This window comes from Dipodomys merriami, unplaced genomic scaffold (genome assembly GCF_024711535.1).
Source record: "Dipodomys merriami isolate MVZ:Mamm:240054 unplaced genomic scaffold, mDipMer1.0.p SCAF_57, whole genome shotgun sequence".
NCBI classification, from domain to species: Eukaryota; Metazoa; Chordata; class Mammalia; order Rodentia; family Heteromyidae; genus Dipodomys; species Dipodomys merriami.
The window spans coordinates 7,943,468-7,969,860 of NW_027206146.1; the positions used below are offsets into that span (position 1 = coordinate 7,943,468).

General features: G+C 58.0%; 2 protein-coding genes across 3 annotated transcripts; one reads left to right on the forward strand and one right to left on the reverse strand.

Moving 5' to 3' along the window:
* Positions 1–1,625: 1,625 nt before the first annotated feature.
* On the reverse strand, positions 1,626–9,747 carry LOC138812885 (ribitol 5-phosphate transferase FKRP). The gene is made up of 3 exons (XM_070001131.1): positions 9,728–9,747; positions 8,037–8,098; positions 1,626–4,855 (listed from the first exon to the last, which is right to left on the reverse strand). The coding sequence occupies exon 3, from the start codon at positions 4,826–4,828 to the stop codon at positions 3,344–3,346; it is 1,485 nt and encodes a 494-aa protein (XP_069857232.1). The 5' UTR covers positions 4,829–4,855; positions 8,037–8,098; positions 9,728–9,747; the 3' UTR covers positions 1,626–3,343.
* On the forward strand, positions 9,172–26,360 carry LOC138812884 (striatin-4). 2 transcript variants are annotated; one of them, XM_070001129.1, is made up of 16 exons: positions 9,172–9,651; positions 14,901–15,004; positions 15,442–15,515; positions 16,344–16,422; positions 17,605–17,802; positions 18,284–18,425; positions 19,664–19,823; positions 20,368–20,481; positions 20,801–20,916; positions 22,316–22,539; positions 22,654–22,775; positions 23,318–23,488; positions 23,575–23,715; positions 23,890–23,988; positions 24,122–24,208; positions 25,243–26,360. In XM_070001129.1, exons 1-16 carry the CDS (start codon positions 9,358–9,360, stop codon positions 25,410–25,412), a joined length of 2,295 nt encoding a protein of 764 aa, XP_069857230.1. In that variant the 5' UTR covers positions 9,172–9,357; the 3' UTR covers positions 25,413–26,360. The 2 variants fall into 2 exon arrangements, with proteins under 2 accessions (XP_069857230.1, XP_069857231.1); XM_070001130.1 differs by having other exon boundaries at positions 9,343–9,651; positions 20,822–20,916.
* Positions 26,361–26,393: the final 33 nt, after the last annotated feature.

Sequence of the window (26,393 nt, forward strand, 5' to 3'; positions counted from 1 at the left end):
TGGGCTTCCTCAGCTCTTCAGCTCAAGGCTAGTGTTGTACCACTTGAGCCATAGCGCCACTTCTGGCTTTTTCTGCTTATGTGGTAGTGAGGAATCAAACCCAGGGCCACATGCAAGGCAAGGACTCTACCACTGAGCCATCTTCCCAGCCCATGGAATAAACATTTTCATATGTAAACTTGTGGGGCTACCTGCCAAAGATCACAGTCAGCCTGTGACTTCTGTAAGCTTGGGTGGTGGAAATGCCTTCTATTGGTGTCTAATTACCCAGAGCCATTTGTTTACAAGGCGATTTGATGATATGGTGGAGAGTCACTGCCAAGATTCTAACAGTACAGCATACAGACATCCCTCATTTCACACAAGGCTGGTACTTCCTGGAAAATGCCTAGCCCCTAATCCCTTTCAAAAGGACTTGGTATATTTACAAGGGAGAATTTGATTCTTTTTTTTTTTTTTTTTTTTTTGGGTCCAGTCGTGGGGCCTGAACTCTGGGCCTGGGCACTGTCCCTCAGCTCTTCAGCTCAAGGCTAGCGCTCTACCACTTGAGCCACAGCGCCACTTCTGGCTTTTTTTCTTATGTGGTGCTGGGGAATCGAACCCAGGGCCTCATGCATGGAAGGCAAGCGCTTTACCACTAAGCCATCTTCCCAGCCCCAAGGGAGAGTTTGATTCTGTGCTCCAATTGTTGCTGCTTGCATGTTCACCTGCAGGGAGGCTGGAGTCTAGCTGGTTTGTTGCAGTACAGTGCAGCTTTTGAAATGTTCATTACTTCTCTTCTGGCTGCTTCATATTAGTAATTAACACTTACTTACTAGTTGGTGATTCACACCTGTCATCCTAGCTACTCAGGAAGCTGAGAGCTGAGGATTTAGATTTGAAGCCATAAGTCAGGAGAGTCTGTGAAACTTTTTTTTATTTGGTTGGTCATGGGGCTTGTCCTCTGGGCCTGGGCACTGTCCCTGAGCTCTTCAGCTCAAGGCCAGCACTCTATCACTTAAGCCACAGCACTACTTCCGGTTTTTGGTGGTTAATTGGGAGAAGAGTCTGATGGACTTTCCTGCCCTATTTGCTTTGAATTCTGATCCTCAGATCTCAGCTTCCTGAGTATTCTTGAGATTACAGGCGTGAGCTACCAGCACCTGGCATGTGTGAAACTTCTCTTGCATGAACCACCAAAAAGTCAGAAGTGGAGCTGTGGCTCAAGTGGTAGAGTGCTAGCCTTGAGTGAAAAATCCAAGAGCCCTGAACTAGTTCAGCCACCACTGCGATACCAGCACACATACATACAAAAACCAAAGACTTGATAAAGGCAAGTTTCAATAGTCCATATTCTAATATAAATTCAGTTCATCTTAATAGTTAGTAGGAGTTTCCTATCATAGCCAAATTTAGCTGACTATAATTGTTTGGCTATATAAAACCAATGAGACAGCATGGTAAAGCCCTGAATGATTTTTGCTATTCATGAATAGTAGAGAGAAAGGTCCCCTAAAACACTGCATTAGCACTGAGAAATTACTAACCCCTTGGGAGCTCAGGTCAGCTAATAATGATTCTCATTCTGCCTCTGAGCTACATCCTGAGCTCAGTGCTTTTCAAGAAATACACCTCAGGGTTGAGAATGGTGGGGGATACTTGTAATCCGGCACTCAATAGCCTGCTGCAAGAGGATCCTTTTTGTTTCTTAGTTCTTCCATACTGAGGTTTGAATTGCTTGCCAGGCAGGTGTGATACCACCCGAGTCATGCCTCCAACCTTTTGCCTTCTTTTTCAGGTTGAGTTTTGCAGTTTTGCTTTAGGCTGCTCTCAGATCAGGATCTCTGTGGAGCTAGGATCATAGACATGTCAACCAGGCTTGTTTTCTTTGTGTAGGAGGTCTCACTAATGTTTTGGGTGGGTTAGCCTCTAACTGATACCTTCCCAATCTCTGTTGCTGCCTTTTTTTTTTTTTTTTTTGCCAATTGTGGGGCTTGAACTCGGGGCCTGGGCACTTCCCTAAGCTGTTTTGCTCAAGGTTAGCGCTCTACCACTTGGAGCCACAGCTCTACTTCTAGTTTACAGGTGGTCATTTGGAGACCAGTCTCACAAACTTCTCTGCCCGGGCTGGCTGTGAAATGTGATCCTCAGATCTCAGCCTCTTGAGTAGCTAGGATAACAGGTGTGAGCCATCAGGGCCTGGCTGCTTCTTGAGTAGCTGGGATTACAGATATGAGCCAATGAATCCAGCTGGAGGGCCATTTGAACCAGGTGTTCAAGGCCAGCCTGCTAGGATGAGGAAAGACAGTAAAGCCCCTACTCGTTCATTCATTCATGCATTTATTTATTTATGCTTGCACCATGCCTTGAACTCAAGGCCTTTTTTTTTTTTTTTTTTCACTCATGGCTAGTGCTCTACCAATTGAACCTCTAGCCTGGCTTTTTTTTTTTTTTTTTTTTTGTGGTGGGGCCTGAACTCTGGGCCTGGGCGCTGTCCCTCAGCTCTTCAGCTCAAGGCTAGCACCCTACCACTTGATCTACAGCACCACTTCCAGCTTTTTCTGCTTATGTAGTGCTGAGGAATCAAACCCAGGGCCTCATGCATGCAAGGCAAGCACTCTACCACTGAGCCCCTAGCCTTGCTTTTTGCTAGTTAATTGGAGATACAGTCTTGAGGATTTGTCTGCCTAGGCTGGTTCCAAACTATGATCTCCATCTCCTAAATAGCTGGAATATAAGCCTAAATCACCCAGCTACATTTTAAATTTTAAAGTGGAATTATTTAAGCCTTATTAGTAACATACAGACTGTATTAACACTTGCACATAATTTAGAAATAAATACAGACATGATATGTTGGGAGCTCACTCTTAGATGCTTGATCAAGACAAATGGGGATTCCCCAAAGTCCCCCTCCCCTGTGTACCATTTATGGAGGTGGCTATAGAGAGGAAGTATGGGCTCTGGAGCCTGCAGTCCTGCCTTCAGCTCCCCACCTGCCAGCTGGATAGGGACATGAGGAGCTGGAGCGAGGGAATTGGCCACTGTGGCCTCAGTTGTCCCTGAAAAGGGGGGGGGGAGGGTCAGAGTAGCAGCGATCACTTCCGGGAAGGAGTGAGGGGTCCATCAGGCCACGGCGCCCTCTAGTGGGCGGGTCTCACAAGGAGGAGCGCCGAGAATCCCGGGGGGGGGGGTAAACTGAGGCAAAGGGCTACCGCCGCAGGCCCCCCTAACCCGGGATAGGAAGTCGGAGGACTGCACCAGGACCCAGGAGGGGCCGGCTCTGCCCGCCCAGGGCCCTCAGCACTTGATGCACCCCATTTCTCCCCGTCGGCACGGACCCCCCCCACCTCCAGGGGCGGCTTCAGCCACCGGCCAGACTCAGGAGCGCGGGATTGGGGTACTCGGGGTTCTCGATGACGCCGGGCCCGAACTTGAGTTCCAGGAAGCGGCGGTAGTTGTTGGGGGCCTGCGCCACGAAGCCGGCGAAGGGCAGCGGCACGAGCGGCTGCAGGAAGTGCTCGGGGAACTCGACGTCCTGCCGGTGGTCCAGCCAGGTGTCCTTGGTCATGACGCCGTGGCGCGGGTAGAAGGGCCACAGGTCCACGTGCAGGTGGTTGCTCTCGCTGTACTGCACGCGGAAGAAGTCGCCCTCCACCGCCTTCTCCCACACGAAGCCGCGCTCGTCCACCACCGAGCCCGCCTCGGCGCCGCGCAGCTGCTCGCAGTTGCCCACGTCCTCCAGGTAGATGCCCAGGTCCACGTCGTAGTCCCAGGGGATGATGTCGCCGTGGCGCGCGGCGCCCAGCAGCGAGCCGCCCTCCAGCCAATAGCGCACGCCCGCCGCCTCCAGCACGCCCACCACGTGGCGCGCCGTCTCGCGCAGCGCGCGCAGGCAGCAGGGCGGCGTCCAGCGGCGCTCGTACAGGTAGGAGGGCGTGTCGCCCACCACCGTCCCGAAGCAGCGGGCGCTCTCCTTGCTGCAGCCGAACCACTCGAGCCGCCCGCCCTCCCAGCCCAGCAGCCGGATGCCCAGGGCGCGCAGCAGCGCCGCCCGCCGCGCGCGCCCCTCGCGCTCCGCCTTCCAGCGCGCGTGCGCCGTGGCCAGCGGGGGCTGGCGGGCTGCGGCGAAGGGCAGGTCCAGCAGCCGCACCGGCCAGCCGCGCAGCGCCGTCTGCAGGAAGAGGCCCGTGCTCAGCGGCCGCGCCAGCGGGGCCGACAGGTTGAAGAGGTCGCGCGTGCGCAGCAGCACCACGGCGTCCCCGTCCAGCGCGTCGCAGCGGGGCGCCGCCGGGGCCGGGCCGTAGCGGGCCGTCCACTCCCGCAGGCTGACGTTCAAGGCCAGGCAGCGGGCCGGGTTGGCCGTGGCCACCGGGGCGGCTACCAGGCGGGCGCTGCCGGCCCGGAGCGCCTCCACCATGCGCTCCAGGTGGCCCGGCGCCTCGACTCGCGTCCCGTCCGGGACCAGGGCGACGAACTCGGTGGCCACGTAGGTCTCGGGGCGCGAGGCGGCGGCGGGCCGGTCCAGCGCCGGCTGCAACAGCGCCAGGCGGACGTTGGGGAGGCGCGGCAGGGCCAGCGGCGGGTAGGGCAGCGTGTCGGCCGCCACCACCACGGGCTGGGCCGGGTCCAGCTGGAGGAAGGAGTCCACCAGCTCGGGCACCGCGTTGTCAAACGCTTCAAACTCCCGCACCAGCACGGTGACCCGGGGGCCGGCGGCGGCTGCGCGGCGGGGGCCCCGGGCCCGGGGGTTCCGGGGCTGGTGCTGCAGCCAGGAGACGTAGAAGAAGACCAGGAGGTTCAGGGTGATGGCGGCCGCCATCACAGCCCAGTAGCGCGGGAGCCGCATGGGGCCGGCAGGCGGGGCTCTGGCGTCCTGGAGAGGAAAGCGGGGAGGGTGTGTGTGTGGTGGGGGAACCCCAGCTTTCCCGCGCATTTTTTTTTTTTTTTTGCCAGTCCTGGGTCTTGAACTCAGGGCTGTATAGTCTACCAAGGCAGGTATTCTTTTGCTAATTGGGGATGGGCTCTGGAAAATTCTGAGTAGCCAAGATTACAGGTGTGAGTACCCCCATCCCACCCCGGCCCCCTTGCACACTTAAGCATTCTTAAGGCTGACTGAGGTGGGAGGATCGAGAATTCCAAGGCCATCCTGTGGCCTTACCTCTAAAAAGACTACAACAAGCCGGGCACCGGTGGCAGACGCCTGTCATCCTAGCTACTGAGGCTGAGATCTGAGGATTGCAGTTCAAAGCCAGCCGGGGCAGGAATGTCTGTGAGACTCATCTCCAATTAACTATCCAGAAAACCAAGTGGCTTGGAGTGTGGCTCAAGCGGTGGTGTGCTCGCCTTGAGCTGAAGAGCTGAGGGACAGCACCTAGAGTTCAAGCCCCATGACTGACCAAAAAAAAAAAAAAATATATATATATATATATATAAAAAGACCACAACGTAGGCCATCTCATTTAGAGAGGCTGGTCTCTAATCATGGGCCATACTCCCAAGCAAACACCAGATGGCGCTGTCTCCCTGTCTATCACACATCACAACTTCTGAGGTTTGGCGCAATTTCACCAAGATTCATTCATTCTTGCTTGCTTGCTTTCTAGCTCTATCTTCTCCCTCCCTCTCTTCCTCCCTCCCTTCTTTTCTCCCTCCCTCCCTCCCTTCCTTCCTTCCTCCCTCCCTCCTTCCCTCCCTCCCTCCCTCTCTGGAGCAGAGGCCAAATCTGGGGCCCTTGCACAAACTATGCAAGCTCTATTGCAAAACCATACCCCAGCCCCTGAAGAAAGTTTTTTAGAGGCTCTTTCAAAGCCAGCCTGGGCAGGAAAGTCTATGAGATTCTTAGCTCTAATTAAGCACCAGAAAAGCTGGAAGTGGGGCTTGTGGCTCAAGTGGTGGAGCATTAACTAGAAGGATCTCCTCTCCAACATCCCTTCTTCTAGACTTCTTTCTCCTAGAGAACTTCCACTTCTGCTGGCCACTCCTTCCTCCAGGAAGGCTTCTCTGACTTATCAAGACTGCTTGTCACACTCCTGCAGCAACTCTCCTCTCCCTTCTCCCCATCCCAGTCCTGCCCATACTCGTTCATCACTGGTTAATGAGTCCGCTTGTCCTACCAGCCTGTGCACTCTGGGAGGGAAGAACTCCTCCATCTTCACTGTGTCCCCAACACACAGAGCTGGGCATACTGATGCACATTTGTAATCCCAGCATTCAGAGGGCTAAGGCAGCATGATCAAGCATTCCAGGATAGCCTGAACTGCCTAGTGAGACCTTGTCTCCAAAAATGAAACAACCCCAAACTACAATTTAAAAATGCAGTGTCCAGCCAGGTGTCAGTGGCTCACTCTTGTAATCCTAGCTCAGAAGGCTAAGATTTGAGGATCATGGTTCAAAGCCAGCCTGGGCAGGAAAGTCTGTGAGACTCTTATCTCCAATTAACCACTAGAAAACCAGAAGTGGGGGGCTGGGAAGGTGGCTCAGTGGTAGAGCGCTTGCCTTGCATGCATAAGGCCCTGGGTTTGATTCCTCAGCACCACATAAGCAAAAAGAAAAAAGCTGGAAGTGGCGCTGTGGCTCAAGTGGTAGAGCGTTAGCCTTGAGCTGAAGAGCTGAGGGACAGTGCCTAGGCCCAGAGTTCAAGCCCCACAACTGATCAAAAAATAAAAATACAGTGTCCAAGGTGAGGGCTTCTGTGTATCTGTAACGCCCACTCAGGTCAGCCATTCCTTGGTCTTCCCTCTTTTGTCTCCCCTGAGAGGCAACAATGCCTTCCTAGTCCTTGGTCCATCCACTGCTGCTAGCCTTCCTTCAGTCCCATTTGGACAGCACTTAAGAATATGAGCTGTACTTTAAGAGCGGCTCCTGAACTGAAGGCATGGCTCAGGAGCAGCGGTCATGGCTCAGTAAGGCCCTGAGTCCCATCCTTCAGCACTGCAGAGAAAGAGAAGAGTGACTTACACCAGGTATGGCAGCGCATACCCTTAGTTTCAGCTATTTGGGAAGCTGAGTCAGGAGGATTACTTGACCCCAGGAATTGAAGGCCAGCCTGGGCCAGCAGGAACCAGTGATGCCCAGCTTTGGAATGGTGAGATTGAAAATTGGACTGCTCTACCTCACTCTGGGTCAGGATGATAAAACATTCATGGCAGCTTATGATGTGCTAGGCTGGGTTCTATGGACTTCACACAGTCATTCAATCCTAATAGTATGATCACATCATAGGGTAGAATGGATGTTTGCATACATGAGGCCCTGGGCATTACATTTCAAGCACCACATACACCGCATACACAAACAAGCATGGGGAAACAGGCAGGGACAGGTGGAGTCCCTTGCTCAACGTCACACAGCTAGGAAGCAGCGGGCCCAAGAAGCTGGTTCCACAGTCATGCTTTAAACCAATTAACACAGTGCTCTCTCCTGCAGCCCCCTGGGCAGCCCAATTTCAGTCCATCTCCAGTGAGTCTGTGAATCTCCCTGCACCCTGACTCGGCAGGTGCTTATGCCATGCTTGAGCATGGCACAAGATGAACTGAACTCATATTGTTTGCTTTTTTGTTGTTGTTCTGGCTATTTTGGAGATAGATTCTTGTGGACCTTTCTGTTTGAGCTAGCCTTAAAAAGTGATCCTGCAGGTCTCAGCCTCCTAAGTAACTAGGCTTACAGGCATGAGCCACTAGTTGTGTTCTCCCCCTCCCCACACCTTCCCCCCCCCCCCCCCCCCGCCTGATCCTGTGTTCTGATGACCCAGGATGAAGGAGGTGAGCACTGGGTTGGGATTGTCCTGCAGACCTGAGACGCCTGACAAAGCCCAAACAATTTACAGACAAGGTGGGAAACAGAGTGGGGACCTGAGTAAGAGAAGCAGGGCCTGCCTAGAGAAGGGGACAGGGATGGAGAAAGAGGTTAAGTAGTGATCTCCCTGCTCTCTTCATTCCCCCATGAAACTATCACTCTGAACTGGCCCCAGCCTCTGCAGCAGAGAGGAAACTGCAATCAATGTGGGAAAGCCTGTGAGGAAAGGGCAATTTCCCAGGAGCTGAGGGACTTCTTACCTCCTAGGTGGCAGGCTGGGGGAGCTCCAGGAGGGCAGTGACAGCCCAGCCCAGCTGTTGTGCTGAGGGAAAGAAAACCAGAAAACCCTGCATGAGCCAACTTTGTACAACACAGCACCATCTCTTCTTCCCCTCACTCAGTACTGCCATCTACAAGGTCAGAGAACCCCATTTTCTGGAAGTCCCATAAACCTGGGTACCACAGAGGGTGTAACAGGAGTGGGGTGGGATACTTGGGAGAGATGAGAGTTTTCACAATAACCTAAAACCATTCCTCTCTCATGGATATGTCCAGAAAAGGTAAGGCTAAAAAAAGAAATGTTACCATGATAACACCTTTTGTAGGCACACTGCACCTCCAAAAGACAATCCTAAAACGTTCCCTCCTTTGGGGGGGGCTGGTTCCTAGGGTCACTGTAAGGGGGTGGGGGGCTCCCTGTTAGCACAGTCAGCAAAGCTTAGCCTTGCCAATTTCTCATCTCCCTGGAGAGATGGTCCAGGCCCTGTAACCATAGCAACTGTCCCAGAACATCTCTAAATAAAAACACCTGGTTGGTTTGGTCCTTGGACCTCCCACATGGGAAGGGGAGACGGTTACCATGGTAATGGCTAACCGGGTAGCTACCAGAGAGAGGTTGAGAAAGAGGTGTTTTTCTTAAGAATCCCGTGTCCTTGGGGCTGGGGTCCTTTCTACCTGAGCACTAGGTGAAGGAGGTTGCCATGGTAACCGATGGGGTAGGAGCAGAAGGACCACCGGGGACTTGGGTTACCTTAGCAACCTCTTCCTGGTACCAAGACAGGATCGGTTTGGGGCTCCACAAGACACAAAGGGGGAGAGGAGGAGCGATTGGAGAAGTGGTGGGGGCGCCAGGTTGGAAAGGGTTGCCATGACAACCGACCTGGCCAGGAACCAAGACGGACTGGGACACCTCTTGCAAACACCTACGGTGGTCCCCCTTTCTCTCAAGGACTAAGAGCTACGGGGGGAGGGGGGACTATTTGTGTCTAAGGAGGGAAGAGTCTCTCTGGGGCTAAGTGGGAGGAGCGAAGCAGGAAGGTGCCCCCCCTGCTCAGGCGCAGGACCTTCGGGGCGCGTGCCCGGGTCTGGGCCCGCCCCGCTCCTCCCCTCCCACTCACGCGCACGCGCGCCTTGGGGCCGACCCGGGTGGGCGAGGCGCGCGTCCGAGCCCGCGCTCGTCCCTGTCCCCGTCCCCTCCCCCGCCGGGCGGGTGCGCGCGCGGGAGGAGGAGGGGGGGGGGAGCGGCGCGGCCGCGCAGGCGCGGGAGGCACAGCGGGCGCGCGGGCTCGGCCCGGGGCCTCCATGATGGAGGAGCGAGCGGCCGCCGCGGTCGCCGCCGCCGCCGCCTCCTCCTGCCGACCGCTCGGCTCCGGCCCGGGCCCCGGCCCAACTGGCGCGGCCCCGGGCTCCGCGCCTGCTTCCGGGTCCGGTCCGGTCGGGAAAGGCGGCGGCGGCGGCGGCGGCGGGGGCAGCCCCGGGCCCACCGCCGGCCCCGAGCCCCTCAGCCTGCCCGGGATCCTGCACTTCATCCAGCACGAGTGGGCGCGCTTCGAGGCCGAGAAGGCCCGCTGGGAGGCCGAGCGCGCCGAGCTGCAGGTGAGCGCCGCGAGCCCGGCCCGGCCCCCCGCCCGCCCCGCTGCCCGGCCCCGGCCCCCGCCCGGCCCGGCCTCACCCGCCGCCGCCGCCGCCGCCATCTTGGAGCAATGGCCGCCGGGACGGCCGGGGGGGCGGGAGGGGCCCGCCACGGTCCCGGGGAGCGGCCCGGGGCCGTCCGAGCGCGGTGTCCTGGGGCCTGGGTCGGCTCTGGGGGGCCGGGAGGACCCTGGGACCGGCCGGGCGGGACGGGCAGAGGGCCGGGGGTGGGAGGGACCGGCCAGCCGGGGGGCTCCGGAGACCCCGAGGGGACCTCGGAGAACGCGGGAAAGGGAGCGGAGGGGGGGTGTCTGGCGAGACCGAGGGACACCCCCCCCCAACCCGTCTCCGGCCAGCTGACAGGTTGGAGGTTGAATCAGAGATCAGCGCTCCGGGTGGGATAGAAAGGGGTGTCATGGGGGAGGGGGTCACTCGGGGCCCCCTGGGCGCCAGACAGTCCGAGGAGAGCGAGGGGAGGAAGTCCGGGAGCCTGGGACGGGCTGATCTGGAGGCGTTCGGACAGGAGAAACGGGGGGCGGGGGGTGGGACTGAAAGATGGCAGTGCTAGGACTTTTGGAGTGGGAATATGGTTGCGAGGGGTCCCAGAATGAAGTGTGTGAGGTCCAGTCTGAGAGGAAAGTTCGGGGAGCCCTGGCATGAGTGGCTGCAGAGAATGGGGAAGAAGAGGTTGTCCCTGGGAGTGAAGGTCTTAGGGTGTGACCTAGGACCCCCATTTTGGAGGTGTGGAGGAGTGGCGTTGGCTCTGAGAGGGACGTGCGGTGTCAGTCAGGTAGAGGGCCCTGAGCTGGAGGGGGCGTGTCCGGAGCTTTGCCAACATGAAGACAGGGGTGCCTGAGATGAGGAAAATCAGTCGGGTACCTTGGGGTGATGCATTAGGGGGAACATGTGTAGAGCAGAAAGGCAGAGTGAAGAAACATCTCAGAGGAACCCTGGGTGGAGATGGGTTTTTTTGGGGGGGTGGAGATACCCCTCTCCAGGATGTACGATAGAGGGAGGATTGGGCTGGGTTTGTTGACCTTGAGAATCGTGGGTCCCTTTGGACAGTGTCTGGACAAGTCTGAGGCCCCAGAAAAGCTGAAGATTTGAAGCGATTTAGGGATGGGCCGCCAGGATCTGAGGGTTTCTGGCTGGGGTGTTATTAGCAGGAGTCCATACTTGCTTCTGGCAGCCCAGCTTGCCCTGGCTGATTGGCTGTTTTCTATCTCGTTGAAGTAGGAATCTAAGTAACCAGATGAATGGGGAGCGCTCTCCCATAGCTGCATCTCTCCCTCCCACAGGGCTAGTCTTAGCCTGTCCTCCCCTGAGAGGCTGGGGCTGGGGTGGCTCAGACACCTTACATAAGTTATCTGCATTTGGTGGCCAGCTCTCTTCTTCCAAAACTCTTTCTTAGTGTCTTGTTTTACATGTATATATATATATATATATATAGACATATATGCATGTGTATATGCATATACATATATATATCCCTTTGTGTAGGCAGGGCCAATGTTGCTACCTCACTGGGCAGCAGTGACACCTGCTGTCATTCTGTGCATGTTATGTGCTGGATACTGTGCTGAGCACTTTGGATACATGTTTCATTCTTGCAACATTCTGGAAGGGCAAATGACACTATTCCCTTTTATAATCAGCAGAGAGAGGAAGAACGGGCTTTGAGAGGACAAATGATTTATGAAGGATCACAGCAATGATTGACAGGTCTTGTCTGTGTATCCCATCCCCATCCCTGTCCCTTGCACAGGAGAGAAACTGGCTCTGGGAAGCTTGGTGGTTTTCATGGGTCACAACCTGAGCGACATAGCAGAGCTTAGGCTGAATCCTGGTCTTGGGACTCTTTACCAGTACAATTGTACATACAATACCTCCTATCTATACCTACATACCTATCTGCTCTATTCCTCTCCTTCCCTCCCTCTTCTTTCTTTCCCTTTTTTTTTTTTTTTGTACCAGTCTTAGTGCTTAAACTCAGAGCCTGGGCACTGTCTCTGAGGTTTTTGTTGTTGTTGTTTTATCTTTTGCTTCTCAAAGCTGACACTGCCACTTGAGCCACAGCTCCACTTCCAGCCTTTTGGTGGTTAATTGGAACTCAAGGACTCTTTTCTGCCTTGGCTGCAAGCTGTGATCCTCAGATCTCAGCCTCCTGAGTAGCTAGGATTACAGGCATGAGCCACCAGCACTCAGCCAGTCCCCCCCCCCCCCCGTTTTTTGTTTTTTTTTTTTGGTTGGTCGGTCATAGTGCCTGAACTCTGGACCTGGGTGCTGACCCTCAGCTCTTCAGCTCAAGGCTAGTGCTTTACCACTTGAGCCACAGCACCAGCTTTTTCTCCTTATGTGGTGCTGAGGAATCGAACCCAGGGCCTCATGCATGCAAGACAAGCACTCTACCCCTGAGCCACCTTCCCAGCCCTCCATGTTTATTTTCTAATTTGGAGTTTGAGAACCTGGTGGAGAGCATTCTGTTAGCGTCTCTGTTGTCCAGGTTCCAGCATCATCACTTCACCTTTCACTTTTCTTTTGTTACATTAATAAGAATTCAGATACCTTAGGTGTATGTGTAGGATACATGTGCATGTGTGACACACACTTGAACCATATATATGACATGTTTTTTCCCCCTCTCTCCTGCCCCCCATTCTTGCAAGGTAGGGTCTGGCAGAGCTCTGTCCTTTTCCTCAGCCTCCCGAGTGTTGGGGAGGCCAGGCGACCACCGCCGTGCCTGGCTTTCTCATTACTTCTGCTGACTAACTGGTGTACCATTGCTTGTGTAGTTGGGCTCTGTGGATGGGCGGGTGGGTGGGTGTCGGTTTGTTGAGGTAGAGGGGTGGGGTGTGTTCATAAAACCAGGGCTTGAGCAGGCTGCCTCGCCAAGTTGCAGCCCTTTCTCCAGCACCTCCCAGACACCTTTCTTATGGAACGTGTGCTGTGGGAAGGACGACTTCCTGTGATCAGGAAGTGCTTGGGACATGCTGGGGGGAAGGAGGGGATAGTACTCTGTGGGAGGCATCCAGCAGGGAGCTGCCTACTGACTATAAGCAGGAACTAATAGTTATGGGGGGTGCTGAGCAGTGTACCAGGTGGTCTCTGCCCTCAGAGGCTAGCACAGGAGGCTGGTTTGGGCTGGAGAGGGAACAGCATGTACACACACACTAGAGTCCCAGTGAGAGGGAGCAGTCCCTGCCCCAACCTCCCCAGGGACCCTAGGGTCCCCTGACCCCATCCCTGCCAGCAGCACCTGAAGCTTGGGAAGAGGAGAGGAGCCCTATGGGGGACCTGGGACAGAGGTCGCAGGAGCCAGGAGAGATGGCAGCCAAGCCTCCTGAAGTAGAGGGTGTGGGGCATGTTTGGGGGCTGGCCGTGGGGGGAGGGGCTGGCAGTGAGTGGGTGGCAGAAAACAGGGAGCCCACCTGCCATGCTGCAGACCAGATCAGGTACCTGGAGGCCTAGCAGCCCACAAGCTTCTCTTTTCTGGGGAAGATGCCAGCATCCCACATGCGTCAGCCACACCTTCTTCCCTTTGCCAGAGGAACTTAGGGGGTAGACAGCAAAGCTGCTAGGTGTGCTGAGGAGGGGGTCAGGGCTGGGGTCCTACGTCCCACTGTACAAGTGGGAGGGCCAAGACCTATCACCCCCCCCCCTTTTGTTTTGGTCGGTTGTGGGGCTTGAACTCGGCTTGGGCACTGTCCCTCAGCTCTTCAGCTCAAGGCAAGTGCTCTACCGCTTGAGCCACAGCACCACTTCCGGTTTTCTAGTGGTTTATTGGAAATAAGTCTCATGGACTTTCCTGCCTGGGCTGGCTTTGAACCATGATCCTCCGATCTCAGCCTCCTGAGTAACTAGGATTACAAGCGTGAGCCACTGGCGCCCGGCATTCACCCCTTTTTTTTTCGTCCACTATTCTGTCCTGGTTCAGGCCACTGCCAGTCTCCTGGTATCACCTTTAGTTTTGCTGTGTCTCCAGTGGTAGCTGCTGACCTCTGGGACGCGCTCGCAGCCCTGCTGTGCTCGCAGTGCTAGGGATCACCATTCACCGTCCTCCACCTGTCACCTGCTCCATCGCTAACCTTTCCCACATTCCTGTGCCACTGCTGCAGCCCCTTGGAGGCCTTCATCCCCGTCTCCCCATTTCTGCCCACATCTCCTTCCCCCAACTCTGGCTGGCCTTGGGTCTTGGATCCCATCCTGTCCCTCTCACATGGTACCTTTGTTCCTCCCCTCGGCCCTCGGCCCTGCCATGCCTGTCTACTGCACAGAGCCATGCAGGCCAGAGCCCTAGGCATCCCCACTGCTCCCCTTTACACTGTGTGGAGACCTGAGGTTGTTGGACAAGCAGTGGGAGGGGTTCTGTCACCTCTCTGCACCCTCTGAAGGGATTCATGGTAGTCACTTTGGGATGGAGAAGACACACGAGGACAAAGCCTCACTTGTTGGACAGAGGGGAGACCTGCTTAAATCGGTGCAGGAAACCAGTGGTTGTGCCAGGCCTGGCGCTCAGGCTGAGCTGCCTGGAGCCCTGGGAAGAAGCCAGCATGGGCTGGAGCTCAGGCCTTGGCAGATGGGCTTCTGGAATGTGGTCAAGGCCAGGATTCTGCCTTGAAGGCTATTGGCCCCATGTCTCCAAATGACCTGTTGACAGACCGGGGCAGCCCCAGCTAGCAGACAGTGTGTGGGGCTGGGCAGGAACCTGGCCGGAACCGTGCACCTCTTATGCCTTATCCCACGGTGTGGTGGGGGCCGGGTGGCAGAGCTCCTGTGCTGCAGTGCTGGGCCCACCCACTCCTGTCCCTAAGCTCCAGAAGCAGCTTCCTACGCCTCCCAGGGACAGATGCTTTGCAAGGAATAGCGGGATACCACCTCCCCCAGCCACCTCAGGGACAGCAGCTGACTGGGGCCGGGGTGGGGGGAGGGCTGAGCTGCTAATACCTAGCACCCCTTCCTGTCTATCTGCTCCTGACCCAGCTTCTCCCCAGGAGGCAGCAGTCAGGTTGGGCCTGAACTGGCTCTCTTTGAGTCTAGGGCTGCAGAATCCTCTTGGGCTTTTCTGGGGGCGGGGCTGGGACCTTGGAGGTGGTCCAGCCCATCCTCTCTCTGCTCCTTTGAGTCCTGGTGCCGGTGTGGGACAGGGCATCGTCAGTGTACCTGAGCCCTGAGTTTCACTGTCTTTCCTTTCCCTCTGTCCTCATGTTCCCCAGGCTCAGGTGGCCTTCCTCCAGGGAGAGAGGAAAGGGCAGGAGAATCTAAAGACAGACCTGGTGCGGCGGATCAAGATGCTGGAGTATGCACTGAAGCAGGAAAGGTTAGCCAGCCAGCCTGTTTCCTGAGCTGGGCCATGCCCCTTCCCATCATCCCTCAGTGGGGGGGAGGGAGGTAGAGCCAGGTGTAACAGGTGGGACTCAGGTAATAATTCAGGGTTGGCCTACCAGGTGCCAAAAGTGTGGCCGGTGGCCCTCTTCCTTACCCCTTCGGTGGCCTTATGTTGTCACGGCCCTGTTCTTTGGGGGGGTGGGGGGGTGGAAGGAATAGGACTGAGGCTTACCTCTTTAGGGAGTTCCGGAGCGGGGAAGGAGTCCTCTTGGCCTAACCCCATGGTACTGCCCCTGCCAAGCAGGCCAGCTTCTGAGATGAGGTGTGGGTGCTAGAGGCCCCAGGATTTGCTGGTCTTGCCTACTACTCTGTCTTGCTCAGCAATCATTTGTGTGTGTGTGTGTGTGTGTGTGTATGTGTGTGTTTTAGGGCCAAATATCATAAACTGAAGTTTGGGACAGACCTGAACCAGGGGGAGAAGAAACCAGACTTGTCAGAGCAAGGTAGCTTCTGCACCCTCCCGCCCAGCCCCAGCTGAGCAGGAGGATTGTGGGGATGGGACTGCTTGGTGGGTGGGGGATGCGTGTCCTCAGTGCCTGCCTTGCCTACCTACCATCTCTCCTGCTATAGATGCTGATTGTGCCCCCCCCCCCCCCGCATGGGGAGAGGGAGTGGGGCTATTTATAGGGTGCTGTGGAAACAGAGGAATGACTGCACAAAAGAGACACAGTGTTGCGTCTCTGCATTACCATTCCATCATTTGTGCAGAAAAATGTATTTATGGGGTGCTGGCTTTGTGTCACAGAATGGGCCCTGCAGAGAGCAGACAGCCACAGGCTCTGTCCTTGGGGCCCTTAAGTCTGTGCCCCTTGGAAGAGAACTCAGTTTCCCGCAGGAGAGTGGGGAAGGTGTGTGGGTGAGGGAGAGGGGTCGACAGTGGGGCTGGAACCCAGAGTGGATAGTGCAGTACAGCCGTGCCCGCCAGGCAGGTCACCTAGATGCTCAAATACACTCATCGAAGAAATTCGTGACAAATGACCTAAGAGTATCCTCTTTTCAAGGGGGTGCATGGGTATCACCTCCATTTCTCAGAAGATAAAACTGAGGCTGTGATATATCACCTAACCTGCCCCAGGTCCCCAGACTGCCCACTCTCCTACCCCAGGACCCTAGCAGCTGCCCACATTGGAGGGCAGAACTCTACTCCTGTCAGGGTTGGGCAGCCTGGTGAGCAGCCAGGCAGGAGGGGGACCATGGGGTTAGGAGGGGGACGGAGGTGTGGCAGTGAGTGATGTGCCCTCACTGACAGCTCCTTGTCTTTGCTCTGGCAGTCTCCAATGGCCCAGTGGAGTCGGTCACCCTGGAGAACAGCCCGCTGGTGTGGAAGGAGGGCCGGCAGCTTCTGCGGCAGTGAGTGTGGGCGGAAGGGCAGGGTGGGAGCCGGGCATACCGCACATTTGGCCGGGGAGATAAGCCTGAAGTCCATAGCCCTTCCTGTCCTCACCAGGGCTGTCAGGGTCCCACCAGCCACAGCTGGGAGGGCCTTGCTGGCCCGCGCACACCTCCAGACAAATTAGTCTTATGATTGGAGTTTTCTGGGAAAACTTAGAAATTGTAGCTGGGAGTGAGTTAAACGACACTCTGCTTTCCTACCCGTCTGCTGTGAGCCGTCACCTAAGAACCTGGGGCAGTTGGTTCTTAGCACCACAAGAGACAAAAGCTGTGCTGTGCTGTGCTGTGAGAGCCAAGGCTCTCAGCAGCTGATCCTGTCTCAGGATTTCCTTGAGGTGGCTTTTCAGGTTTTCAGTCTGGTAGACAGGAAGCTGCCTAGCACTTGTGCAGGCACAGTACCTACAGGCATGTGCCAGCTGGAAGTGGACAGGAGTAATGACCCCAGAGGATGTGTGAGCCGGTGCCTGTCCTGGCCCCTCCTTTGCGTGGGTGAGAGAGTTGGGTGCTGTTTGCCCCAGGCCATGCAAAGGTAAATACAGCCCACGGCCACCTTTGCCTCCTGGCTTCTGCCTGCCTTGTGTCAGGGTGCAGAGTCCAGGCACGAGTGCCTCACCACTGCTAAGGGACGAGGAACAGAACAGGCTGGGAGGGGGGGTGCGGGGGGAGTAGCTGGCAGAGCAGCCAGGCCCTGCCGGCTTTCATCATTTCAAGCCACAGACATCCCTTTTTCTTTTCCCTTGGAGCCAGTCTCGGCTGGCTTGACTTGTAAGTTGCAGGGGTAGCAAGCACCCAGTGACAGCAGAGTGGCTGCCCACGCTCCTCCTGCAGCCCTAGTGCTCTGCAAAGTCCCTGTCGCCCCCTTGCTTCTTTGCATGCCTATTGGCATACCCCAAATATGTGTGGATGTTGTGACTCCGCACCCTCCCAGAGCCCCAGGGAGCACAGAGTGCACACCATGTGCTCCTGCGTAGTGTCAAGGGCCTGGGCAGTGGGGCTTCTCCTGGAGCTTGGCTGGCTGCGCTGGGCATGCTTTGCCCAAACTAGTGTCTTGTGTTCCCATGTGCTCAGCTGGCTATGGCAGCACGTGAGCCCTGCAGCCTGTGAGGAGGCAGGCTGAGTGACCTGCCCTCTCTGCTGCAGGTACCTGGAAGAGGTGGGCTACACCGACACCATCCTTGATATGCGCTCCAAGCGTGTGCGTTCCCTGCTGGGTCGGTCGCTGGAGCTCAATGGGGCAGCCGAGCCCAGCGATGGGGGCCCTCGGGCAGCACCAGGTCCTGGGACACTCAGTGGCGGCGAGTCTCTGCTGGTGAAGCAGATCGAGGAGCAGATCAAGAGGTGAGTCCTGAGGCCCCAAGGCACCTCTCCCCCTCCCATGCATTGCTGGGGTGCTCAAGACTCACCCCACGCAGGCCTGCTGCAGCACAGAGCCATCTTCATCACTTGACACTCATCATCTCAGTGACAAGAGACAGCATCAGGGCGAAATGGAGGCCCCCAGCTCAGGAGGCAGAGGTGGGGGGGGGGGGGCCGTCCCTTGAGCCCAGGTGTTCCAGACTCACCTGGCAATATAGTGATGAGGCTGCCTCCAAGTGGCTGGAGAGATGGGAGGCAGGTGGGGGGATGCCTGTCAGAGGGCGGAGGCTTCTGGCCGCACGGGCGATGGTAGGTCATGTCTGCCGGGCAGAGGCTGCATTGGGCTGTGAGTGATTGGGATCAAGCTCTGGCCATGGAGCCTGGACATCTTCTGACCTGGGCTTTCAACCCTGCCTGCCCTCCCCCCCCCCCCCCCCCCCCCCCCCCCCCCCGTCACATGCAGGAATGCAGCGGGTCAAGATGGCAAAGAGCGCCTGGGTGGCTCAGTGCTGGAGCACATCCCCTTCCTGCAGAACTGCGAGGACGAAGACAGCGACGAGGATGACGAGCTGGACAGCGTGCAGCACAAAAAACAGCGCGTGAAGGTGAGCCCGTGCCCTCTGCCCACGTGCCTGCCCCACGTGTCTCTCTGTCCCCTCCAGCAGGCTGGGAGAGGCACCACGCGGGGACTTGGTTTCTATGTGTGCTGCAAGCTCTGTAAAGGGTGGGGGTGGAGTGGGTGGGCCCAGGAGCTCAGCCCTGATAGGGCTGCTGTTGGGATCAGGACACCCTGCTTGTGGTGGTGTCCATATCACCTCAGTGTGGCCTTGGCTTCTGCCTGTTGACACAGCCAGCATGTTTCCCCCTTAGTAGCCAGGGCACGGCCTTGGCTGAGCTCTGTGCTGGCTGAAAGGGCAGGAACCAGCTGAGGTGAACCAGCTGGTGGCTGGTGGCAGCCTTGTGGACAGTGGCAGAGGATGTGCTGTGGAGCAGGCGGAGGCCGCAGTTGGCTGGGCTGCCTAGGGCACTGGCCCAGTTTGGACTTGGTGCCTGCCACAGGTGATGGTTCGCTCAGCCTGCTTTCTCACCTGCAGGAGAGAACATGCAGAGGTCTTGTGGCTGGACACAGGGTTTGGGGGGTTAAGTGAGCCTGTGCAAAGTACTTTGAGAGAGCCTGAGTTCTTTCTCCCGCCTACCCCCTTTTTTTTTTCTGAGTGCAGGTCAGGGGAGGGATCTGGGGGGGCCTGAGTTCGAGGCCTATTCATTGTCCCTGAGATTTTCTTGCTCAAAACTAGTAGTACTCTGCTACTTGAACTACAGCTTTACTTCCAGCTTTTGGGGGTTTTACTGGAGATAAGAGTCTCTAGGTCTGTCTTCAAACTGTGATCCTCAGATATCAGCCTCCTCAGTAGATGGGATTATAGGCATGAGCCACTGACGCCCAGTTTATGAGTTCTTTTTGGGCTTGGTAGTACTGAGATTTTTCCCTTAGGGCTCCCCTTGCTAGGTAGGTGCTCTACCACTTGAGCAGCGCCCCCTAGCTATGAGTCAGGGGTTGAGCTTGGTGGCTAGCTGGGTAGGGGGAGTCTGGCCCCTCCAACCCCCCCCAATTGTGGAGCTCCGCACCCTTCTCAGAGATTTGCTGTGTGCTTTTCTTTCTGAGATGCCAGACTGGGGGTATTCTGGCCAAGCTGGGAGGAAGGGGGCTGCAGGCACGGGTAGCACAGGACACCCCTGCAGGGGTGCCCCTAGCCCTGGGGCACAGCTGGCAGGCCGTGGGCTGCTCTGAGAGGGTTGGTAGGGGGCTGGAGCTCCTAATCTGCTTGCCTTCCCCTTTGCCCAGCTGCCATCCAAGGCCCTGGTGCCTGAGATGGAGGACGAGGATGAGGAGGACGACTCAGAGGATGCCATCAATGAGTTCGACTTCCTGGGCTCAGGAGAGGATGGGGAGGGGTCTCCGGACCCCCGGCGCTGTGCTGGCGAGGGGAATCCCCACGAACTAGGTGAGTCGGGGGACCTCCACCCGCCTTCCTCATCCAGCAGGGACAGACCCTGCATGCTGTCCCTGGTGTGTGTCACCTGCAGCTGCGTCCTGCTCAGCCCGTCACCGGACGGATATGCTTCCCAGAGAAGGGCGGGAGCGGGCAGCCACCCCCTTCCCTGGAAGTCCCCGTGGGGCCATGGTGGACAGCTCTTCAGGAAACAGAGCCTCCAGCCTCAAGAGCGGGGCTGGTGTCCTGGCCAGGCTATGGAGGGAACAGGATGAGGACTTTATAGGGGAAGTGGGTGGGGAGGGAGCTGCTCTGTGTCTCTTGGCCAAGGGGCCTTGGGGTCACAGAGGTGAATGGCTGCAGACTGAGAACCAGGGCAGGGCCTTCCTTGTCCACTGCCCCTCAGAGAATCCCCTGTTCCCTTCACTCACCCCTGCCTGTCCTTCTGGGGCCCTCGCCATCACAGGAAGGCCCATGGTGGTGGAAGAGCAGTTACCCCACTCTTCAGGTGCTAGGCTGGGACTGGGGGTGACTTACGACTGCCTTATCCCTGAAGAAAGCCGTCGGGTCAAACTCCAGGGAATTCTGGCTGACCTTCGGGATGTGGACGGGCTGCCCCCCAAAGTGACGGGCCCACCTCCTGGCACCCCCCAGCCCCGGCCTCACGAAGGTAACCCCCTCCCCTAGTTGCCTTGGAGCCCACAGCAGAGGGGGGCTGCAGAGCTAAGCTCAGGGCTGCTGTGTCTGCAGGGGCGAGGCTCAGCCTCCAGTCTGTAGCCTCCCTGTCCCAAAAGTTCGTCTGTCTGTCTCTGTCTCCCTCTTTGTCTGGCCTGCCCTGTCTTGTCTGTCTCTGTCTCTTCCTTTCCAGCTGTGATTCTTGATCTTGTCCTCCCTGGCTCTCTTTCTGGCTCCTTATCTCTCTCTCTGCCTCTCTCTGTCCTCCTCTCTCTCCCTGGCCCTCTCTCCCCCACCTCCCCTCCCCCTACCAGGTTCCTTTGGCTTCTCCTCAGACGTTTTCATCATGGACACTATCGGGGGCGGGGAGGTGAGCCTGGGGGACTTGGCAGATCTCACCGTCACCAACGACAACGATCTCAGCTGTGATGTAAGTTCTTGGGGGCCCCTATGGGCCCCCTGCCCAGCGCCCTTGCCCAGCTCTGGGCAGGTGGCTGACCTGGTGTGCTTCCTTCTGCCCCACTTACCCATTGTACAGAGGCAGGTGGTACAGGTCTGGAAGATTTGGGGGACTGGGCACCTTGCCAGGGGCCCTCCCACCTTGGCAATTTGGGGTATGGGAAGATGGCTTCAAGCCAGACCCCACACACACACACACACACACACACACACACACACACACACACACACACACACACACACACACACACACACACACACACACACACACACACACACACACACACACACACACACACACACACACACACACACACACACACACACACACACACACACACACACACACACCGCCATACACACATACTTTGGTGTAGTCTGTAGTGAAGGACCCCTGGGTGTCAGAGCTTAGTGCCTGTGCTCTGTGGGCAGGTGAGGATGGCGTGTATGTACCTGGATCAGAAGAGGGTGTGCCAGCATGTGCCATGGGCTGCTTTGCCTACCCCCTATTGCCCCCTGGGAAACCACAGGGACCTGGGAGGAGGGCTGAACCAGATAACGGGGTTGGTCCAGAGTAACCCCTCACTTGGGTCATGGCACTTTAGTGTCTGACGTGTTCATCATTGCTCCTGAGCCCAGCCCCTTCTACTTGTGGAAATGAGGGAGTCCCTGCAGGTTCTGACCCAGCCTCCTCCCATCATGCCACCACCTCCAAACCCTCCTCTCTGTAGCTACTCCTCACCTCCCTTCATCTAGGCCTTTCTGGGGTCACCAAGACAAGCTGTATCATTCCCCTGCTCTACATCCTGCAGTTCCTCATTCCTCCCCAGTCTTTTCTTAGGGGAATATACTCCTGGCTCCTGTTTTGCCCTCGTCTCCTGCCACTCTCCCCTTGCATGTGCAGCCCAGCTACACTGGCCTCTTAGGCTCTGGACCCGATGTTGGTGCCGCCTGCCGCAGGGCCTGTGCATGTGCAGCTTCCTTCTGTATCCCCTCCCCTTAGTGGGTTCTGCTTAAACCCTACGCACTTGCCACGGCCTTGAGAAAGCCAGGCAGGCCAGGCTGTCTGGTGGTCCCTGGGGCTGCATTGTTGAGTGTAGCTCTGCTCTTAGCCTAGTTCCCATGGGCCTGTGGCTAGAGCTGTTCGTGTCCCGCCCTACTCCTCTCTGAGCTGTGGGGCCCGGAGGATTCAGGCCCATGTTTGTCAGAGGCCAGTGCACTGGCACACAGGCTGAGGGGCTGTGGGCACAGGGCTGGGTCAGTCTCGGGGGAGGGAGGGGGAGTGGGGTCCTCAGGGCTGGTGTTGGGTTCTGCATGGCCGCCAGGATGGCCAAGCACCACTGAGGCAGCCTCCCTGCCCCCCCCCCCAGCTGTCCGACAGCAAAGATGCTTTCAAGAAGACGTGGAACCCTAAGTTCACCCTGCGCTCACACTACGACGGCATCCGCTCCCTGGCCTTCCACCACAGCCAGTCGGCGCTGCTCACCGCCTCCGAGGATGGCACACTGAAGCTGTGGAACCTGCAGAAGGCGGCCACGGCCAAGAAGAACGCCGCGCTGGACGTGGAGCCCATCCACGCCTTCCGCGCCCACAGGTCAGGAGGGAGGGAGAAGCTACTGGAAGCCTGTCTCTAGGCTGTGGGGGCTGGCAGCTCACCTCGGGGTCCTCGGCCAGGGAAGGTGAGCGTCCGGTCCACTTCCTCCTCCAGGGGCCCCGTGCTGGCCGTGGCCATGGGCAGCAACAGCGAGCGCTGCTACAGCGGCGGCGCCGACGCCCGCATCCACAGCTGGAAGATCCCGGACCTCAACATGGACCCCTACGACGGCTACGGTGAGGACCCAGTGTGAGGGAGCCCTGCCTCCCCTCCTCCCGCTGGCTCACGGGCATGGGGGGGCAGCATGTGCGGAGCCTGTGGCCGGGCCAAGGTTCTGTGGCCGAGTGGAGGGTGGTGAGGGTGGGCAGAGCAGGCACGATGGCATGGCGCTTGGTTCGCTTTCCGCCCTGCTCTGGCTCTCGATGCTTCCTCGCTCTTGGCCCTGCGCTAGGTCCCATCATGGGTCACGGCCGAGGGCAGAGGGCCCTGCCTTCTGGGAATGTGAGCCATCACTAGCCAATGGGCAGCCCACCCAGTCAGTGCCACACACTGGTGTCAGCAGGATGTGCCAGGGCCCCCCTACGCATGCTCCAGTGGCCAGGGAGGCAGTGGCAGAGCAAACAGAAAAGAGCACAGGGCCTAGTTGCTTTGTGGAGCCATCAGGGTGCAGGGGTGCCAAGCAGCACCCTCTGCTGCCCGGCGCTGAGTTTGGGGCCCTGGGCAAGCAACTGTTGGGCAGCTTCAGCACGGGTCTGCATGAAGCCTGTTTCCTCCCCAGACCCCAGTGTGCTGAGCCACGTCCTGGAGGGCCACGGGGACGCCGTGTGGGGCCTGGCCTTCAGTCCCACCTCCCAGCGCCTGGCCTCCTGCTCTGCCGACGGCACCATTCGCATCTGGGACCCCAGCAGCAGCAGCCCGGCCTGCCTCTGCACCTTTCCCACGGCCAGCGGTGAGGGGGTGGGGGGCACCCCGGGATGCCCGGGCCACGCCGAGCCAGCCTTTCTGACCCCTGCCTTTTCTTCCCTCTGCCCTCAGAGCACGGGGTCCCCACCTCAGTGGCCTTCACCAGCACCGAGCCCACCCACATCGTGGCGTCCTTCCGCTCCGGCGACACCGTCCTGTATGACCTGGAGGCCGGCAGCGCCCTCCTCACACTGGAGTCCCGGGGAGGCAGTGGTAAGGGGCTGGGTGGAGGGGCTCTGGGGAGGAGAGAAGGGGAGGGAGGGGCAAGGCTGCTTGCAGGTGACACAGGTGTCATCTCCCCCATTTGCAGAAGCAGCACGGTGGCCCCGTGGCCTGTCTCTGCTTCCACACTTTGCCCCTCATATCCCTCCCTCTCCCCTCCATCAGGCCCCATGCAGATCAACCAGGTGGTGAGTCACCCCAACCAGCCGCTCACCATCACTGCCCACGACGACAGGGGCATCCGCTTCCTGGACAACAGGACAGGTGAGGGCACGGAGCCAACTCAGACCCAGTCCTGGTGCCCCCCGGAAGCTTGCAGGTGCCACCCAAGCTCCCTCACCCTCCTGCTGATGCCCAGAGCGGGAAGGGAACCGGCTACCACCCTCTCTCTCTCCAGGTAAATCCGTGCACTCCATGGTTGCCCACCTGGACGCCGTCACCTGCCTGGCTGTGGACCCCAATGGCGTGTTCCTGATGTCAGGCAGTAAGTGGGGACCTCAGCAGGGTGGGGACCACCATCGCTCCTGTGAGGATAAGGGTCACTGTCCTCTGGAGACCTGTCACCTGTGCCATCTATACTACCTGTACTGCCCTGGGACACTGCAGAGGCTGGCACGATTCTTTGCCTTGCACAGCATGTGGGGAGGGGGGAAAGCAGTAGGATGATATGCTGGGGGTGGAGCTCCCACCCTGCTGCCTCGGGCTGTACCTGCAGGGGTGTGAGGGTCTTCCACGGAGAGCCAGGCCTGAGGCTTAGACTCAGCCAGCACCACATGTGGCTGTGAGTGTGCACGTGTGTATTTGTGCATGTGCACAGGGATGAGCGTGGTGCAGCACATCTCTGGCTTTGCCTCTCTGCCGTGCACTGGTGCTGAGCAGCCCTGCCCCAAACCCGCCAGCTGAAGTGTGTGCACAGTAGCACATGCACAGCATGGGGCTCATGGGTAATATACTTGCAGGAGGCATTCCGTTCAGGGAGCTGGGCACCACCAATGCTTCCCTGTTCCCAGCTAGTGCCTCCTGCCCAGCCACAGCCCCAGGCCCCCCAGGCCCTGGACCCTCACACATCTGGCTCCTGGCAGTCACCCAGCTGTTGTGCTGCTGCCTGTTGTCAGACACTTGGAGGCTGTCCCGCTACACTTCACCTCCCACCCCTCCCTGAACTGCCATTGACCTCCCCTGGAGTGCTGGCTGCTGTGTTCTTAATGCAGGCTTTTGCATTGTGTTGTCTCTGGGGGGACCTGGAGGACCCCCCCAGCTCAGCATGGGATTCCTGGGCTTTCCCTCAAGCCCCACCCCGTCTGCTGTGTTTTCATTCTACCTCACGGCAGTGGCCACAGGACAAGGAACCTCCCAGGGCCTGGCACACAGATGCTCAGTAAACAGTTGGTGACTAGCTGGATGGTGGTCAGGATGGGCAGAGCAATGCAGGGAAGAGGACAGAACCCTGCCCTCCCCGCCCCCATGGAGGGGAGGCCTTTGGCTCCATGCTGGTCCCCACAGCTCCTACTCTTTCAGGCCACGACTGCTCTCTGCGCCTGTGGAGCCTGGACAACAAGACGTGTGTGCAGGAGATTACAGCTCATCGGAAGAAGCACGAGGAGGCCATCCACGCGGTGGCCTGCCACCCCAGCAAGGCCCTCATTGCCAGCGCTGGCGCCGACGCCCTAGCCAAGGTCTTCGTATGATGCCCGCCCGGCTTCACTCTGGCCACACGCTGGCTGCAGATCAGGGCCCGGCAGGTGGGGCGGAGGTGAGGGCATCAGACCTTTTCGTGCTGTGGGTGGGAAGGGCAGAACGCTCATCGTTGCGCTGGACTGCCCTCACAGCCCCTCCTTCAGGCTGTGCCAAGTCCCCTAGTCCTAGGAAAATGGCTGACACGCCTCTGGGAACGTGTGGCGGCGCTGGACCTCGAGAGGAGCCCTAACCTATTGTCCTGGTCCAGTCTCCAGTCTCCTGACCTGAGTCTCTGCAGGCGGCTCCCAGCCTCCTCCCACCTGCCCCAGAGCCTGGTGGTGCTAAAGGCCCCTTCTCCAGAAATGCCCTGCCCCTTCCCCGCCCCTCCAGCGGGGGCCCCAAGGCCTGCTCCTACCATTGGCTGCCCTCCCAACTGCAGCGGCAGCCAGGACCAGGAGTCCTTGGGGGTCCTTTTTTTCCAAGATGCCACAAGGTGCCAGATTCTGCCCTTGAGCCCTGCCCCGCCTCCGCCTCCAGCCCCCCAGTAGGGAAGTCTCCAGACAGGCCCCTGCTGGCCAACACTAACCCGGCCTCTAGGACCAGGAATTGCTTGGGGAGGCCGCTCCAGACGAGCCCCACTCCTGCAAGGGCAGCCCTCCCAGCCCCCCACAAGAGGCCAGGCGGAGAGGGTGGGGCAGGCCCTGGGCCCCCAACTCCCTGTATATCTGTATAAATGGATGGGACTTTAATGGCGCCACCCACATTATCACTGTGTGATAGTCTGTCTGTCTCCTGGCTCCACACTTTGCCTCTATTTATTTCACTCTGTCTGGGTTCCCCCCTGCACCCTTGGTCCCTCCCCCACCCCCCACCCCCAGGCCCCTGTTTATAAGCCTCAACCCTCACCTCTGCCCTGAACTTGTATGTGAAAACTTGTCTCAATAAACCCTTTGGAGTAAGATGGGTGCCATGCCACTGAACTTGAAGGGAGG

What these genes read in the sequence shown, in the direction of transcription:
- LOC138812885 (XM_070001131.1), bottom strand. Translation starts at nt 4,828, where the DNA reads ATGCGGCTCCCGCGCTACTGGGCTGTGATGGCGGCCGCCATCACCCTG.
- LOC138812884 (XM_070001129.1), top strand. Translation starts at nt 9,358, where the DNA reads ATGATGGAGGAGCGAGCGGCCGCCGCGGTCGCCGCCGCCGCCGCCTCC. An exon ending in CCGAGCGCGCCGAGCTGCAG is followed by an intron (nt 9,652 to 14,900) that starts GTGAGCGCCGCG and finishes CATGTTCCCCAG; the next exon opens with GCTCAGGTGGCCTTCCTCCA. An exon ending in ACAACGATCTCAGCTGTGAT is followed by an intron (nt 20,917 to 22,315) that starts GTAAGTTCTTGG and finishes CCCCCCCCCCAG; the next exon opens with CTGTCCGACAGCAAAGATGC.